The 15,901-nt window shown below is 45.8% G+C and overlaps 1 protein-coding gene across 2 annotated transcripts in view; it reads left to right on the top strand.

Moving 5' to 3' along the window:
- emilin1a (elastin microfibril interfacer 1a) overlaps positions 1-15,892 on the top strand; it is a 24,805-nt gene extending 8,913 nt beyond the window's left edge. For both annotated transcript variants that reach the window (XM_031877312.1, XM_031877313.1), the window contains exons 2-12: positions 4,805-4,921; positions 6,681-6,886; positions 7,258-7,357; positions 7,676-7,784; positions 7,869-8,093; positions 10,157-11,434; positions 12,981-13,395; positions 13,718-13,843; positions 13,997-14,014; positions 14,115-14,249; positions 15,162-15,892. In XM_031877312.1, the coding sequence (XP_031733172.1) occupies positions 4,805-4,921; positions 6,681-6,886; positions 7,258-7,357; positions 7,676-7,784; positions 7,869-8,093; positions 10,157-11,434; positions 12,981-13,395; positions 13,718-13,843; positions 13,997-14,014; positions 14,115-14,249; positions 15,162-15,481 (3,049 nt within the window). In that variant the 3' untranslated portion in view covers positions 15,482-15,892. The remainder of the gene's footprint in view (positions 1-4,804; positions 4,922-6,680; positions 6,887-7,257; positions 7,358-7,675; positions 7,785-7,868; positions 8,094-10,156; positions 11,435-12,980; positions 13,396-13,717; positions 13,844-13,996; positions 14,015-14,114; positions 14,250-15,161) is intronic.
- The last annotated feature ends 9 nt before the right edge of the window (positions 15,893-15,901 follow it).

Raw genomic sequence — 15,901 nt, 5'->3', positions numbered from 1 at the left:
ACAGACAGACAGACAGACAGACACACAGACAGACACACAGACAGACACACAGATAGACAGACACACAGATAGACAGATTCCTTGCGTAATAGTTAGATAGCACTAAATAGGAATGTTTATATGGTTTCATTTGTATCACATGCATTAGCCAGAGTATGCACATGCACACGGCGTCGCCACACAGACTGCTGATGGTTAAACTCGGTTCCACTGATGACGGCCCTGGAGTTAACCAGATGTGGATTCGCCAAACCAACCAGTTAGACCTCAACTTTGAAGTCTTCCCACATGTGAAAGTGAAACATGGTGTTCAACAACATTTGGTTTCACGAGACAGACGGCATTAAGGATGAGGACGAACTGGTTGGTCGGTTTGCCACGTCTGGTTAACTCTGAGAAGAAGCAGCACACAGTTTACCTCACGTTACACCAAAACTCATGAGTCATTGAGGTCCCTCGGCCGTTTAACAGAAAGCATTGTACTCTAGTTTGACATTTCCGACTTTATCTGCTGCTGACCTGATAAACATTCTACAAATACATATTGTGGTTGTAAACATTTGCTGATACGTGAGGGATCTGGGCTGTTTGTGTGCAGTGTTTTTCCTGTGGTGCTGATATAGTGAAGGAAACATGGAGATTAGCTGCTCATTGAATGGAAGACCAAGCACCCCCACTGTCAAAGTGGAGAAATAAGCAGGCTACCCATGTTTGAGTCTATGTATCTACATGTCTTAGTGACCTTGTCTGGCTGTGTGAGTCTCTCGTCAACGTGTAGTGTGTTTGTCTGTTAAATGATGTGTGTGTGTGTGTGTGTGTGTGTGTGTGAGTGTGTGTGTGTGTATGTGTGTGTGTAATTGTTTTTTACGCTTATGGAAAAGATGCCAAGTCTAGTTAGTGGACTTTCATCTGGATTAATGGGACTTTATAGGATTACTGCTCGGAATGCTTGAGTCGACGCTGGCTAGAGAGAGAGAGAGGGAGAGAGAGAGGGGGAGAAGGAGAGGGAGGGAGAGAAGGAGAGAGGGAGAGAGAGAGGGGGAGAAGGAGAGGGAGGGAGAGAAGGAGAGAGGGAGAGAAGGAGAGAGAGGGAGAGAAGGAGAGGCCAGTGGTTTGGAGCTGTTCAAGGTGTCACTTGAAACACATGAAGAAATCGACTGTTCTCTTTTTTATTCTTGTGAAGGGCATACGCCTAGAAGCACAGCCACACACTCTCCCAACGCTGCGCTAACACATTAGTCATCCTCCCACAAATATAAAGGCTCCTCTTATGTGTGTGTGGGGGGGGGGGGGGGTGTGTACAGTAAGTGCGAGTGTTTTTGGACGCTGCGGAGACGGGAGGAGCTGTGTGTGTGTTTTGTTTTCATCCGTATGTGCGTGTGTCCACATCTGTGTCTGCTCAGTGGTGAAGAAAATGGTTGAGTTTATTTACATAGAACGCGGTGGCTGTTCTCTGTCAGCGAGGAAACGCTGCCAACTCCACGCTTTATCTGTGACCCTGGGAGTCAGCGCGTCAGGGTGATGAATCGGCAGGACGGGCCCGCTGAAGCACAGCCAGGGAGACGACGCAGGAGCTGTTCTGATTCATCGCCGCTGTCCCTTTTTCTTTCTTTTTTACATGTTGTGTATCCCTCCCGTGTCGGTCCAACTCCTGGTGGAGATGTTGGACTCCCGTTTCTCAGAGACTTCCAGTCCGACATACACAGTGCAGTACGTCAGACCCCAGATAACCCAGCAAACCCTCACACCGCGTAACCCAACGAGAATCGCTGCATCGGCAGAGTCGCCAGAGCTTCAAGCTCTGATAGAAGCATTAAATGCAACTGAACAAACCACAGAATGGAGCAGCAAAATAAACGTAACGTGAGTCTGTGGCTGGAGGAGGCCATGTGGATCGCTGTGAGGAACCGCACATCTCACAGGACACTTGTTGACTCCAGCCAAATGACGTACCAGATTTCACTTTGAATCAGCTCAAGGCAACATGGCATCCTGTGAATATGCACAATCAGCAAAACTTACAGTGAAGGATTTCTCCACGAGCTGTTTTGTCTTCGTTTTCCTGAAGCAGGAACTAAGCGCAGCCGACACACACACTACTGGCCTGCAATGCTAAACGGCTACAGTGTAACTGTAGTCAGACATGGCGTATAGAATGAATTACAGTTGATATTTTAATGCTTTAAGTATATATATATATATATAATTCAGGTCAACCAACCGTCCTGAGAACAACTTTTAGTAAAAAAACAACAACCTCTAACAGTAGAGTGAGGTAATTAGTCCTGTCCACTTTCCCACATACGGTAGCAACAGGAACAGGAGGTCACGAGGTGCAGGGGAGGACCGAAACATGATAAACTCTTTCTGTCAGTTAGATAGGCTCTGGAATGAAGGGGAGGAACGAGTCTTACTGGAACAGAGGAGAGGTGTAGTCACACACAGGGGGAGAAAAAACAAGTTGAAAGGGTGAGAAACAGAGAGGGACAGGGAGGGACGCAGGTAGAGGGGCGAGTGGGAAGAGACGGCAAGAGTGAGAAAAAGAGTGAGATGGGGAAAAAAAGGTGCACATGGACAAGGAGCCGAAAAAATAAGAATAAAATGAGTTACACAGAGGGAGACATGTAGACAGAAAGACAGACATGACGACAGACAAAGTGAGGAAGGCTGCTGATTGACTCACCAGCATGAAGGAACTCCTTGTACGCTCCCACTTTTATCCGTAAAACCCTTCATAGCTCTGCTCCGACGAATCGGAGTGACACTAATTGGCCATAATAACCATCAGGGATGGGGATTCTGGGTAATACACAAATGATGATGGAAAGTGTCTGAAGGACGTCTGTGTCGTAAAGCTATCTGCAGTTGTTATCAAGAGAGATATCTGAGGGTCAAGGGAGGTCAAATTGAGTCACATGTAGACAGGGGGAGTGTGTCTCTTCTAATTCTGTCCCTTTGAGTGGCACCAACATTTGGTGAAGCATTTAGCAGCTGTAAACTAGATATTTCCCTCAGGAGTTGGATGAAGAGGGAAAAAGTACTTAACTGGGAGTGAATATTCCACTTACATTCGCCAAGCGGTCGGAAACACGACTCCTAATAAAGCTCATGCTGCTCTGTGTTTCTGTGAGTTCACTTTATCATCATGTGGACGCAAAATCAGTGAATCCAGGGTTAAATCTGAAATAGAGAAAAGCCCTTTTGCAAGTTTTGTTTTTTGTTATGCAATTAATTTGCATGATAATATATTTTTTTATCAAACTGTTAAATTAGTACTTTTACTCAGAATGCAAACATTATGCGGCAAAAAAGCAACGTGATATTGTTATTATATTATTATGCAAGGCGAATATAGGCATCAACCAATCAGGTTGTGTGGAATGTACACATGCAAAACAAACTATAATGTTCAACAACACAGAGGCTCTGCAGTCAGAGACTCTATACTGTATATGAGGTGGACGTAGTCATCGTGACGTCAGTCATTGGTTTGTGGACTGCTGTTATGAAGCCTCAAGTTCGGCAATTTCGCCATTGGCATTTATTTTTTTTTTTGCAACCTATAAACAGAATTTAGCATATTGGGAATGCGGAGGAGTGACGTAGAGACGCCGTATACGTCTCTGGTAGCAGCAGCGACTTCTCAATCACAGTAAGCCCGCCCTAAAGCATACTCTGCTTTATGGTCTATTTGACTCTAAATGGAGCATAATTTACTAAATGAACATCATGCTGTATTGAAGAAGACTTGAAACTAGAGATTGAGACCATAAACTCATGTTTACAATGTCTACTGAGGGAATAAATCAAGAGAGAAGTAGAGTCATTTTCTCATAGACTTCTATACAATCAGAGGAGTCGCCCCCTGGTGGTCAGTAGAGAGAATACAAGTTTTAAGAAACTTCTGCATTTGGCTTCACTTTTCAGAACCGGAGGTTGCCGCCTGTCTGTAGTCCGAACCATGACCTCAAACTTTATTACTCTTTTCAACCTTGACAAAGGCAGCGCAGACCAAATCCACGCCTTCCGTTCATACCTTTCACAATAAAAGCCCAACACTTATATGTCAGACGCTGCTCTGGGTCAACAGGATACAGGTAGTCGGTCCTGCATAAATCTATGCAAATCTTTTATTGAACAAGTGTCACAACTCTCAAATTCTGAATAGTTTTAATGTGAAATATTAGCAAGAGAGTATTCCACATTTTCATGTGATTTATTCGCCATGCCCCCAGTGTGTAAAGGCCTTAAGCGTTAAACCTCCTGCATGAAAGCCGGTTTGACCTCAAGTGTTCAACCATAAGTTATATATATTAACTTTAATACAAATGATTCATTGTAATGATCTATGCAGCCACTCTTTAGCTCCATGTCATAGTCTTCCAGCGAGGAATAAATATAACCAATGGTAGTTTTTCACATGGATACGCAGCGTGTGTGTGTTTGTGTGTGTGTGTGTGTGTCTTTGTGTGGGTTGGTCGGTGTGGAGTTGGGGAGGCATACAATGGCAGCCATTGTTGAAATCATGCAGTTATCCTGAACCGATCTGGCATTTTCAACAGCCGACAATTTCTCTTGAATGTTGCACAGAAAAAATAATCAGATCCTGGGGTTTGAGATATTGATCTGGAAACTCAAACAAGTGTCCAGATTTTTGATTGTTATTTTGTTTTGTGCCAATCTTTCATCTGTTTTTGCCTGGAGACAAAGAGTGTATACAGAGTGTAAGAGGGCTGCTAAGTTTGCGTCAACGCCCGACTCTAAACTCACGGGCAAGTCATTTCCTTGTGCCTTGCTTTCTCAGGAACTGGTGCGCTTATGTGTTGACACGCACCGTGAGCTGCGTGATGGAGGACGGGGTGGAGACGTACATCAAACCGGACTATCAGCGCTGCACCTGGGGCCAATGTCCTCGAGTCGCGTGAGTATCCACCCCCTCTCTCCATTCGCATCTTCTCTGAATCCTCCTCTCTGTCACTGAAATCTAATCTGTATTCTATCCTGCTCCTCCAACTTCCTGTCCTCGGCTCCGCAGACGTTTGTGGCCTCTATCCGATCCATCTTCTCCCCGTTTCCTGTCTGTGGATACTGAATCCACTCTGCTCGGTTCCTGACCCGGGGACATCCGATATTACAAAAATCGGAGCACATTTACTCAAGATGTGATGGATGGAATGATTTTAATTTTTTACAAATGTTGTCCTCGCTCCTGATGTTTCTCACCCTGTCGGCTGACTCTGGTCCAGCTACCTGATCCCCGTGCCTGCCGCGGGGCCTCGGCCCTAAACCTGGGCTATGCTAAGAATGAAGCCAACAGGGGTTCCAGGCACCGCAGTCTGGTCTCCCACCCTGTAAAAACAACCTCTTCTTCTCCGTCTTTCTCTTTACGACTCTCCTCCTTCCTTACTTCTTCTCCCACTCCTCCTGCCCCTGTTTTTGTATCCCTTTTTCTCACGCTCCCAGAGCGAGAAACTGGAAGATGAAGTCTTTACTGTGGTGCAGAAAAAGGCCCCCGCGATACCTAGACTGATGTTTGTGGGTTGGCATGAAGGAGAGCGAGTCGGGGCTTGTTAATGCGAGACGCTGCCATAAATATTTAGTGAGACTTCCAGACAATTCTGGTCTATTTATTGCATTGTTACTGTAACAGGGAGTCTCTTCAGTCGCAGGGCTAAAGGACACATTAATGATGAAGCTATCCAAATAAAATACTTAATTTTTTTCAGATGTCTCTGAGCAGCAGATTAAGATTTTGTACTGGCTAAATGCAGTTTAGGAGAATGGGAGGAAATAACATTCTGTAGTTTACAAAGACCTCTTAATCCCATCCATCATCAGTAGACGAGTTGGAGCTATTTCCCAGACAGCCGATGACTCAGTGCACGTCAACGTCAGCAGTGGACAGCGGTGGTATCCAATGCAGGGTTCAGGGACCGCTACGGGTCCTTGACTGGGTTATCGGGATCACGCTACAGATTTTAAGTTTCAATGTTGCATTCTGACACAAGTCAGCTATGCTCAAGTCCCAAATAACTCTGGAGTCTGAAGACACAAATAATCGGACTAGGAGTCACAGCCATAGTAGCAGCTCTGTGAGGCCGCACTTAGGCACAGGGATGCTTTGAGCTACATGCTAACCAATGATAATACTAACATGCTGATGGTGTGTAAGGTCCACCATGCTCCCTGTCTTAGTTTAACACAAAGAACAGGAGGGAATGTCGGGTATGTTTTGCAGGAATTGGGTCATAGATCAAAGTACATATGATTTTTGACTTGATGAAATCAAAGAAATTCTGATTTTGTAGACTAATCGATTAGTTGATTTAATCGACAGATCTGTAAAAATGAGTTCCTCTACAAAGAATCACACAAAAGCAGCACTTTAAATATCGTGTTTACCAGAGACGTGCCCAATTTATTCAGCATGGAAAAGTAAATCCTAAAAAGTCGAAGGATCACTACATTTATTAGGATCCACCCCTTGGGACCATACATGTCTGTATAAAGTTTCATGGTGATCCAGCTAATAGTAGCAGAGATATTTCGATCTGGACAAAAGCGGTGGGCCGACCAACCGTCCCACCAGCATTGCTGTCAAAAACAACAAGTCCATCATTCATTTTTAATCTCTTGTCAAACCAGAACAAATGAAAATCCATTTCTGTTTTCGTCCTCAGCTACCGGACATACAGGAGGCCGAGGTATAAGGTAGCTTACAAGATGGTGACGGAAATGGAGTGGAAGTGCTGCCACGGTTACTCCGGGGAAGACTGCCACGATGGGCCGAAGGGAACCGGCGACACCCAGGTCGGTGGAGGGCGATCCCGCGTCACACAGATGGGCTTCAACACGGGTGGCGGGCAGAGAGGAGAGGGCAGAGACGGTGAGAATCACATCTACTTTAAATAACGTTCAATGTCGTCACGGTAACTCATTTTGTGGACATGGTAACATGCTCAACATGTGCAGAACAGGTCTAAAGCATGAATGAATGAATGTGTCTTACTTTTCAAGTCGATACGTGAGAGCAAAATCACAACTTTAAGCAGATCTAGGGACAGTTATATGAAACATAACATTGAATATGCTTTCCTCTAAACATTATTCATGACTAAATAAGCAACAATCAAAGTTCCTCCTCATGGGTTTTCAGGGCCTGTAACAAATATTAAAGGTTCCATACTTTGTAAATATGTAACCTTAGAATCAAACATTTCCTCTTTCGCATCGGCATTGGTCATTCTTCGTCTCCAGGCGACGGGGAGAAGATCAGACAGCTGGAGGAAACGATCCGAGGTCTGACCAAAGACCTCCACAACATGCAGACCACCATCCACGGCATGAACCAGCGGCTGTACGTGAGCGCTGTTTTCAGCACATCACATGCTCGTGTTATTCCATGGAGTGTATTCACCTGTATTCACCTGCTGCATCGTCATCTGCATTAAAATGCTGTTTTTTTATTTTATTTCAGCAGTTCAGTTTAGTGAGAAAGCGCTTGTTTATGAACATAAATACAGAGATTACAGTTAGGATGCTGCATTCAGATGAAGCAATGTGACAATTATTCTCTTCCTTCTCTTTGATGTCATATATTTACCATATACCTCTTTTTATGACCAAAACCTGAGGGAATCTCAACTCTTCTTCTTCTTCTTCTTCTTCTGTGTAGGCCTGGTCTGAACGGGGCTATTGTCCCTGCTGATTCAGCTCAGCCACACATGAAGGAAACCATTAACAGCATCCAGACTAAGCTGGACCATCTCTACAACCGGACACAGGTAAAACAGTATCTTTATGGTCAGAATTCAAATGCAAAGGGTAGACTTCTTCTTTTACTTTACGTGCACATGTTGCTTGCTCAGGTCCATGACCAGACTCTGCTCAACATCAACAACCACCTGGTGAACGGAGGGGGCAACGAGCTGGACGGAGTGGCCGGAGGAGAAGGAGGAGGAGGAGAAGGGGGAGGAGGAGGAGGCGGAGGAGGCGCAGGAGGAGGAGCAGGGGGAAACCAGCTCACCACCCTGAAGGAGGAGATCCTGACGGAGCTAGAGAGAAGGGTGTCTCTGTCCTGCTCTTCATGCCAGGTGAATCTCACTATGTAAAAACCGCTTTGTTAGAGCCACCCAGTGTGATTTCTAGTTGTAGTTTGCATAGCTGTAAAATGTTTCTTCTTCGCTCCCTGTGGCCTTCTGTGAGGGATTTCTGCTGCCTGAAGCCATGCAAAAATATTAGCCACATCCAGGCAGTAAAACAAGAAAATTGCACTCGCACATAATCCACTGCACGAACGAAAAATGAAACAATACTGCAGTGAAAGGACAGATAACGCAAATTGCAACGAGGCCAAAAAACAATCTTCCAGCAGTTTGAAAGAGTGGAAGGATTAAGATTTAACATAAAACGATCATCACGTGTCTAAATGAAGTTTTTATTTTGCCTCATTCTACGTGCTTTCATTTTCACTGTAGGTTTACTGTCGCCTCTGTTATGCACTGCTCAGCTGTAGGAAAGAATTTAATATAAATAATATTTATTTGGGGGTATTGGTAAGGATCAGGAGCAAAAACAAACTGAGCTCTTTTAAAAGGAGAATTAAAAGTCAGTAACCTCAAACTAAGGTCTGTTTTAAAATGTAGTTTTTCTTTTATTTCTTTATTGTTATACCACTGGGTTGCGTATGCATTTTAATTAATTGATTCATTAATTAATTATGGTTTTTATGCCTCTTTCTTCTTTTACTTTGCTTTTACATGTAAAGCACATTGAGTTTTTGAAATGTAATGCCTTGCCTCTTCTTTGGAGCTGGCAGTCAGTAATGTGTGCTATACAAGTGCTATGCATAATAATAATAATAATGATGATTAGTAATAATAATAATCCATCCATCCATTTTCCTCCGCTTATCCGGGGTCGGGTCGGGCAACAGGCCAAGCAGGCCGACCCAGACCTCCCTCTCACCGGCAACATGTTCCAGCTCATTCTGGGGGATCCCGAGGCGTTCCCAGGCCAGCTGGGAGATGTAATCTCTCCAGCGTGTTCTGGGTCTTCCCCGGGGTCTCATCCCAGTTGGACGTGCCTGGAAAACCTCCAGTGGGAGGCGTCCAGGAGGCATCCTAATTAGATGCCCGAACCACCTCAGCTGACTCCTTTCGACGCGAAGGAGTAGCGGCTCTACTCCAAGCTCCCTCCTGATGACCGAGCTCCTTACCCTATCTCTAAGGCTGAGCCCGGCCACCCTACAGAGGAAACTCATTTCGGCCGCTTGTAGCCGCGACCTTGTCTTTTCGGTCACGACCCAGAGTTCGTGACCATAGGTGAGGTTAGGAACGTAGACCGAGTGGTAAATTGAGAGCTTTGCCTTCCGGCTCAGCTCCCTCTTCACCAAGACGGTCCGGTCCGGTGCAGCGCCTGCTTTACTGCTGCAGCTGCACCGATCCGTCTGTCGATCTCCCGCTCCATCTTACCCTCACTCGTGAACAAGACCCCGAGATACTTGAACTCCTTCGCTTGAGGTAGGCACTCCGTCCCCACCTGGAGGGAGCAATCCACCGGTTTCCGGCAGAGCACCATGGCCTCAGATTTGGAGGTGCTAACTCTGATCCCCGCCGCTTCACACTCGCCTGCAAACCGCCAAAAGTGAATGCTGGAGGTCACGATCTGAGGAGGCTAAAATAATAATAATAACAAACATTATTCATAAAGCTCTTTTCAAAATAAAGTTACAAATTACTTTACATGGTTGAACCAAGATTGAAATATTTCAGGACTTTAAGCGAATGACAGCAGGAAAATAAGACACTGCGCTAAAATTAATAAAAGGCTTTTTTGAAAAGATAAGTTTTAAGATGTGATTTAAAAGATGTCCCTGATTTTGCAAGCGTCGTAAGTACAGTATTGTTTTTTTTTGTTCATCGAAATTGAAGAAGCCAAACAACCTCACAGTTCAGATTAAAATGTCCTCCAGTTGTTGGTACAGACTGTAGGTGTGCACTTTACTCCATTTGGTGCTCAGGGAGGGGGCATTAGATACTATTTGCTTTCAAACAAAACAATTTGGGACACAGACACAAACACCTCAATACATAATCAGCACAAACTCTAGAACCAGCAATCTAATTCCAGTCTTCATTATCCCTGTTCCCTCTAGGCTGGCGTGGAGGACCTGAGGCGCCAGCAGCAAGAGGACAGGGAGCGCGTCCAGGGTCTGGAGAAGCTGATCAGCTCCATGGACCAGCACCTGAGGCAGAGCCTGGACATCTCCCACAGTGAAACCCTGCGCTCCCAGGCCTGCTGCAACACTGTCACCGAGCTGGAGAAGAGGCTGTCCACTCTGGAGCTCCGAGTCACCTCCACGGCCAACAAGTGCGACGCCGTTAAAGGCCGGCTGGACAAGGAGCTGGCAGGGACGGGCGGTGGGAAGGGACGAGTGACGGAGGACAGGTTGAATGGCAGGCTGAGAGAACTGGAGAAGAGGGTGAATAGCACGGTGAGGAAGACGGAGCAGAGGTGCACCAACACGGGGAACAACGTGAAGGACAACGTCCAGAGGGACGTCACGCAGCTGCGCATCATGGTCCTCAGCCGGCTCGATGACCACGGCTTCAAGATCGGCAAGCTGGAGCTGGACGTGGCCGTCCTCGGAGATACGGTCAGGGACCACAGCCGGCGTTTAAGTCACCTGGAGAACATCACGGCCTTCCTGGACAGAAGGCTAACATCCACCACGAACATGTGCAATGAGACCTGTGGGCCTAACGGGAAAGGCCGCAAGACTGATGACACTGTGAAAACCTTAGAGTGGAGAGTCGTGGATAACCAAGAGGACATCCAGAAGTTTAACACCAGGCTAAACGACCTGTCCGTGTCAGGGGACTCGCTGATCGACAGAGTCATCAACTTAACGGACGACGTCAAAAAGATAATAGCTGTGACGGGGGAGAGCGGCGAGCATTTCAACCGGATCGTCACAGAGGTCGAAACGTTGGGCCGCGATCTGGAGGACTGTTCCATTTGCGGCAGCGTGGAGGAGGACCTGCTCTTGCTCGCCAACTCCACCAAGACCGGCCTAGGCAAGTGCCAGGCAGAACTGACAGATCTGCGGAGAAAGGTGGACTCGGGAGAGTCGGCCTGCTCTCAGGTGTGCTCCAACCTTCAGGAGGAGGTCGGGCGACTCAGAGAGGAAGTGGAGGAGTGCACGGGACAGTGTAAGGTCGACATGAACGATCTGAAGAAACGCCTGGACGGTCACGGCGTCCATAGCGGTAGATTAGGGGGGGATCTGAAGTCCATCCAAGGACAGCTGGCCGGGGTCATTGTCACATTTAGCTCCATCAATGACACCCTGAATGGCCTGGGGAGGACTGTGCAGACACATGGAAACACGCTGACCGATCTGAGCAACGCCAAGGACAACATCATCTCTGACGTAAGATGATGTGGTGATGATGAGGGTGATGTGACTGCCACTGCCTGTACACATGCCAAAATGTGAAATACTCGCCTGCAAATTTTATATTTCTAGAGCTTTTATTGTGAAGGGTAAGAACGGAAGGAGTGGATCTGGTCTGCGCAGCCTTTATAAAGGTTAAACGGAGTAGTAAAGTTTTCCATCTTGGTTCAGACAGCGGAGCTTTAGTGTTATTGTTTCATGGATATAGGTATACAGTTACAAAGCCTTCTCCATGCTGCCAGGAATTAAATGCTGGTGGGAAAAATATTGAATAGAATCAGCCTTTTGACCGTAGAATATAGACTCTCCTCAAGTGTCTAAAACCCCCAAATCTTCCAGGAAAAATACTGAAGACATGACATCAGTATTGTCAATGGTAGTGACTGCCTAGCTGAAGAGGTAAAAGTGTTTAGTATTTTACAATAACAAGACTAAGAGACTACAGCCATGCTAGCAGCATGCCTCCCAGCCACTCATTCTCAGGCTCATTCATGTGAACGGAGGAAGGAAAATAACTCTGGATTAGTGCATTAGTGCATTTTACAATCTAAGGACCTAATGACTTAAATGAGGGCTATACATGTTTTTGTACTGGCAAGCTGATTTACCTCAAAAAGATATATTCACTGAGTTACAGACGTCTTTTTCCCAATGTAAGTCTATGTGGAGAGAAAAGTCTGTTTGGGTCCAATGGCATCACTGATCAATCTGGAATCAGTCTGGAAATTGAAATTCCACCTTTTGGCCAAATGTCAAATTTGTGTGGGGGCACGCTAACATGATAATTGCTAACATCAGCATGCTAACATGCTCAAAATGACAATGCTAACATACTGATGCTAAGCGGGTATAGAGAGCTGCAGGGATGACATTTTTGAAGGCCAACGCAGGAAGTTAGTGTATCGCACTCGATCCCTCAACTAAAAGCCGCTGTGTCTTGAGCCACGCTGCTAATGCGGCTACAAAAAGCTAAGATTTAGTGAAAATAATTGTAATCTGTGTAACACAATATGATCTCCCACCTTGTTCCTTGTTGAATATCTCATGACCCTTCAGATTTATCTTGCGACCCCATTGTGGGTCCCGAGCCCCAGGTTGAGAAGCACTGTACTAGTACGTTCTAATACATACAATAGAACTAGCCCCTCAGAATGAAACAAGAAAGATCAAGCTACTGTTATGATCATAATGATGGTAATTGCGGTGATGATCTGTGTTGTGTTAATAAACTGTTCACAGTGAAACAGAGCTTTTCTTTATGGACTCTGAAAACAACACTATGTCAATCAAACAGGCCTCGTGGTTATCTTGGCAACAGTGTTTTCACATAATATTATTATAGTAGAGAAACATTCTTGACAGACACGCTCGGATAATATGCTTACATATTTTTGTGTGTATAAGATACCGTAGGAAAATAAATGGCAGCAAAGACTGAGAAATGTATATTTTTAGTAGAACTTTGTCAAAAGAAACTCATCCAACGCAGACACATTAACAAGTGTCCCCCACTCTCTACAAGGTGGACATCTTGCAGAAGGAGCTGACGGATCACGTCGACGACTCCAAGATTCAGTTCGACAACGTGGGCCAAGAGATCCAAATAATGAGGAGCAACTATGTGACGGAGGTCGGGGAGTGCCGGCGGTCCGGCGACGGCCTGGAGAGAAGACTCTCCAAGCTGGAGGGAGTGTGCGGACGCCTGGACTCCTTTTCAGACGGCCTGGAGAGGATCAGGGAGGGCCTGAACCGACACGTGTCTGGGCTGTGGAGCTGCGTTAATGGACTCAATGTCACGGTGACGTCTCACAGAGATCTCATCGACGACATCCAGAACGTCCAGCTGGAAAACGTCCACTCCGACATACACGGACTGAACTCGTCGGTGGTGGACCTAGTGGAGGAGTTCCACCGTTTCATAGAGCAGGACTTCATGGGTGAGTCGCGGGGCCACGGGATTTGACTTTTGGACAAGAGACAGAAAGGGAGGCAAGGTCAGGGTGAGAGACAAATGGACCAGAGAAAGAATCCAGGCGAGAAGCGTTCACTTAAAGAGCCTTTAAAGACTGCAATCTGTCTGAAAGAGGAGTTTTAGTAAACATGGGGGTGAAAGGAAGGCTGGGTTAAATGTCGTAGCTTTCTTGACCTACTGTGCATGTTTTTAAAAGAAAAGAAACTATTTTTGTTGGAGAGCATTTTCTTTCAGGAGGTTTTTTTTCCCCCAGCTGTGATGTTTCATTAGATGTTCTCCTCCCCCAGGTCCACCTGGTCTACCGGGCCCCCGTGGAGAGAGAGGCGAGCATGGAACCCAGGGTTCTCTAGGACTCCAAGGGAGGGTGGGACCCCAGGGCAGAGAGGGCAAGCAGGGACTAGCTGGACCCCCAGGTAAAGACAACAAGCTTAGTCTCTGAGTTAACAGTTACTGATTTACAAGCTCCAAAGATGTACGATACATTCTGATAATAAGAAATAAACAGCAAGAACGACTTTGTTGGATGATTAACTCACTGTTTTTTTGTCTTTCATCTTGCTCCTCAGGTCTAAGAGGCGAACAGGGTATGAGTTGTTCTTACCAAACAGCAATGAAAGCACTCATTACTGTTAGATCTTTCCTTTCGTACTAACTCCTCCTCTCCGTCTCCCCCGCCGCAATCAGGTCCTGCAGGGTCCGATGCCCACGTGCCTCGCCTTTCTTTCTCCGCCGCGCTGACCCGCCCGATGAGAAGCGCAGGAACCATTGTGTTCAACGAGATCTTCGTCAACGAAAATAGGGTCTACAATCCCAAAACAGGTGCGCTTCAGGTCGGCTGGACTTGTGAACAGATGCCCTCTGAGATCAGAGCTCTCTTTTTATAAGATCACCTCAAGGAAAAGTAGGTTTTTTATGTGTAGGCCAACCGCTAAGTTAGCATCACACTGGTTCTCTCAACAAAAAGCCAATGGGACTTTTCCATTAGATGTTGGATTATTGCAGAAATACTTACACGTTTTGTTCAGCAAGATCATCTTCACAAATGAACATAACTTTTTTGATTTTTGAAGCGTGAATGCAATCGGCAGAAGTAAAAAGCTAACGTCAGGCTACAGAGGAGCTACACCACGGTCACACGAGTGTGACTAAACACATGGAGGCTGTGAAGGCGGACTAGTCAGCGTGATGAAGTTGTGTAGTCTCATTTAGCTACTTGTTAGCAAGCGACTTTTGTTTAAGACAAGTGAAAGCTTCTAAATTCACCACATGGATATTTACTGATTTTATATCGTAGAACAAAATGTTAAAATCTCTTCAGCTTGCGTTAACCACAGACTTTATTTCAGGCATCTAAACAAAAACACATTCAAAAAACTCATTGACTTTGAAAGAAGGGAACACCGGAAGTGCAAAAATACTGACTCATTTCCTGGTTTTAGGACTCACGAGACTCCCCTCCATTGCATTGAAATGGTGGCAGAAATCAAGCGATATCTCAAACCTTGGGCAAATCAAACCAAAGTTATCTGCATGGCTTCATCTGCAGGCATATGTTTGTAGGATGACCCGACCTTTTAAAATAGTGGTGTGTTGTCTTTTTAATGCCATCCAACAGGTTTTGTTTAATTAAAGTTACTTAGCAAACAGGGATCCAAGAATTTTGATGAAATAAGGGAGTCTGAGCTCATACACAGCATTAAGTTCACCGTGTCACCGGCTTCCATCCTCCAGGCTATTTCACAGCTCCAGTGAGTGGGACGTACTTCTTCAGCGGCATCCTGACGGGCCATAAGAACATGAAGATCGAGGCAGTGTTGTCCAAGTCCAACACCGGCGTGGCCCGAGTGGACTCGGCTGGGTACCAGCCCGAAGGCCTGGAGAAACCCATGGCGGAGGCCAAGCACATCCCCGGAGCTGTGGCCGTCTTCAACATCATCCTGCCCATGGAAGCAGGGGACACGGTCTGCATCGACCTCGTCACCGGCAAACTGGCCTTCTCTTCGGAACCGCTGACCATCTTCAGCGGGATGCTGCTGTACGAGACCACCTGATCGGACGCGGGGTCGATGTAACCAGTCTCAATCTGTCTGCTGGACTGTGAGAGACAGAGCCACTGGCTGGAACAGAGACTGAAATAACTGGACTGGATTCATTCAGCAAGGACAAAAAAAACTTCAAATTTGACTTCATGTGCTAAAAAGGAAGGACAAGAAAAGTATTTTCTAACCACAATAATTTTTTGTTTGTTAGTTTCACAGCTTTAAGGAAAATAATTTGCGCCAATGTGTTTTTATTCTATGACGTGTTGTCTTCAGAAACAAGAAGCCACTGCAGGGTTGTCTTATAATTCCATATTTCATGCTGTTCTACAAACTTGAATTCTTTACAGATAACACGGAGATAGCCCTCAGGTCTGTCTTGTGTTAAGGAAAGGACATTAGCTTTGATGATAAAAGATACAAGATGTGGGG

The sequence above is a fragment of the Anarrhichthys ocellatus genome, unplaced genomic scaffold (assembly GCF_004355925.1).
Source record: "Anarrhichthys ocellatus isolate YVR2014 unplaced genomic scaffold, GSC_Weel_1.0 scaffold133, whole genome shotgun sequence".
Lineage (NCBI taxonomy): Eukaryota > Metazoa > Chordata > Actinopteri > Perciformes > Anarhichadidae > Anarrhichthys > Anarrhichthys ocellatus.
This window is presented reverse-complemented; position numbering and strand designations above follow the sequence as displayed.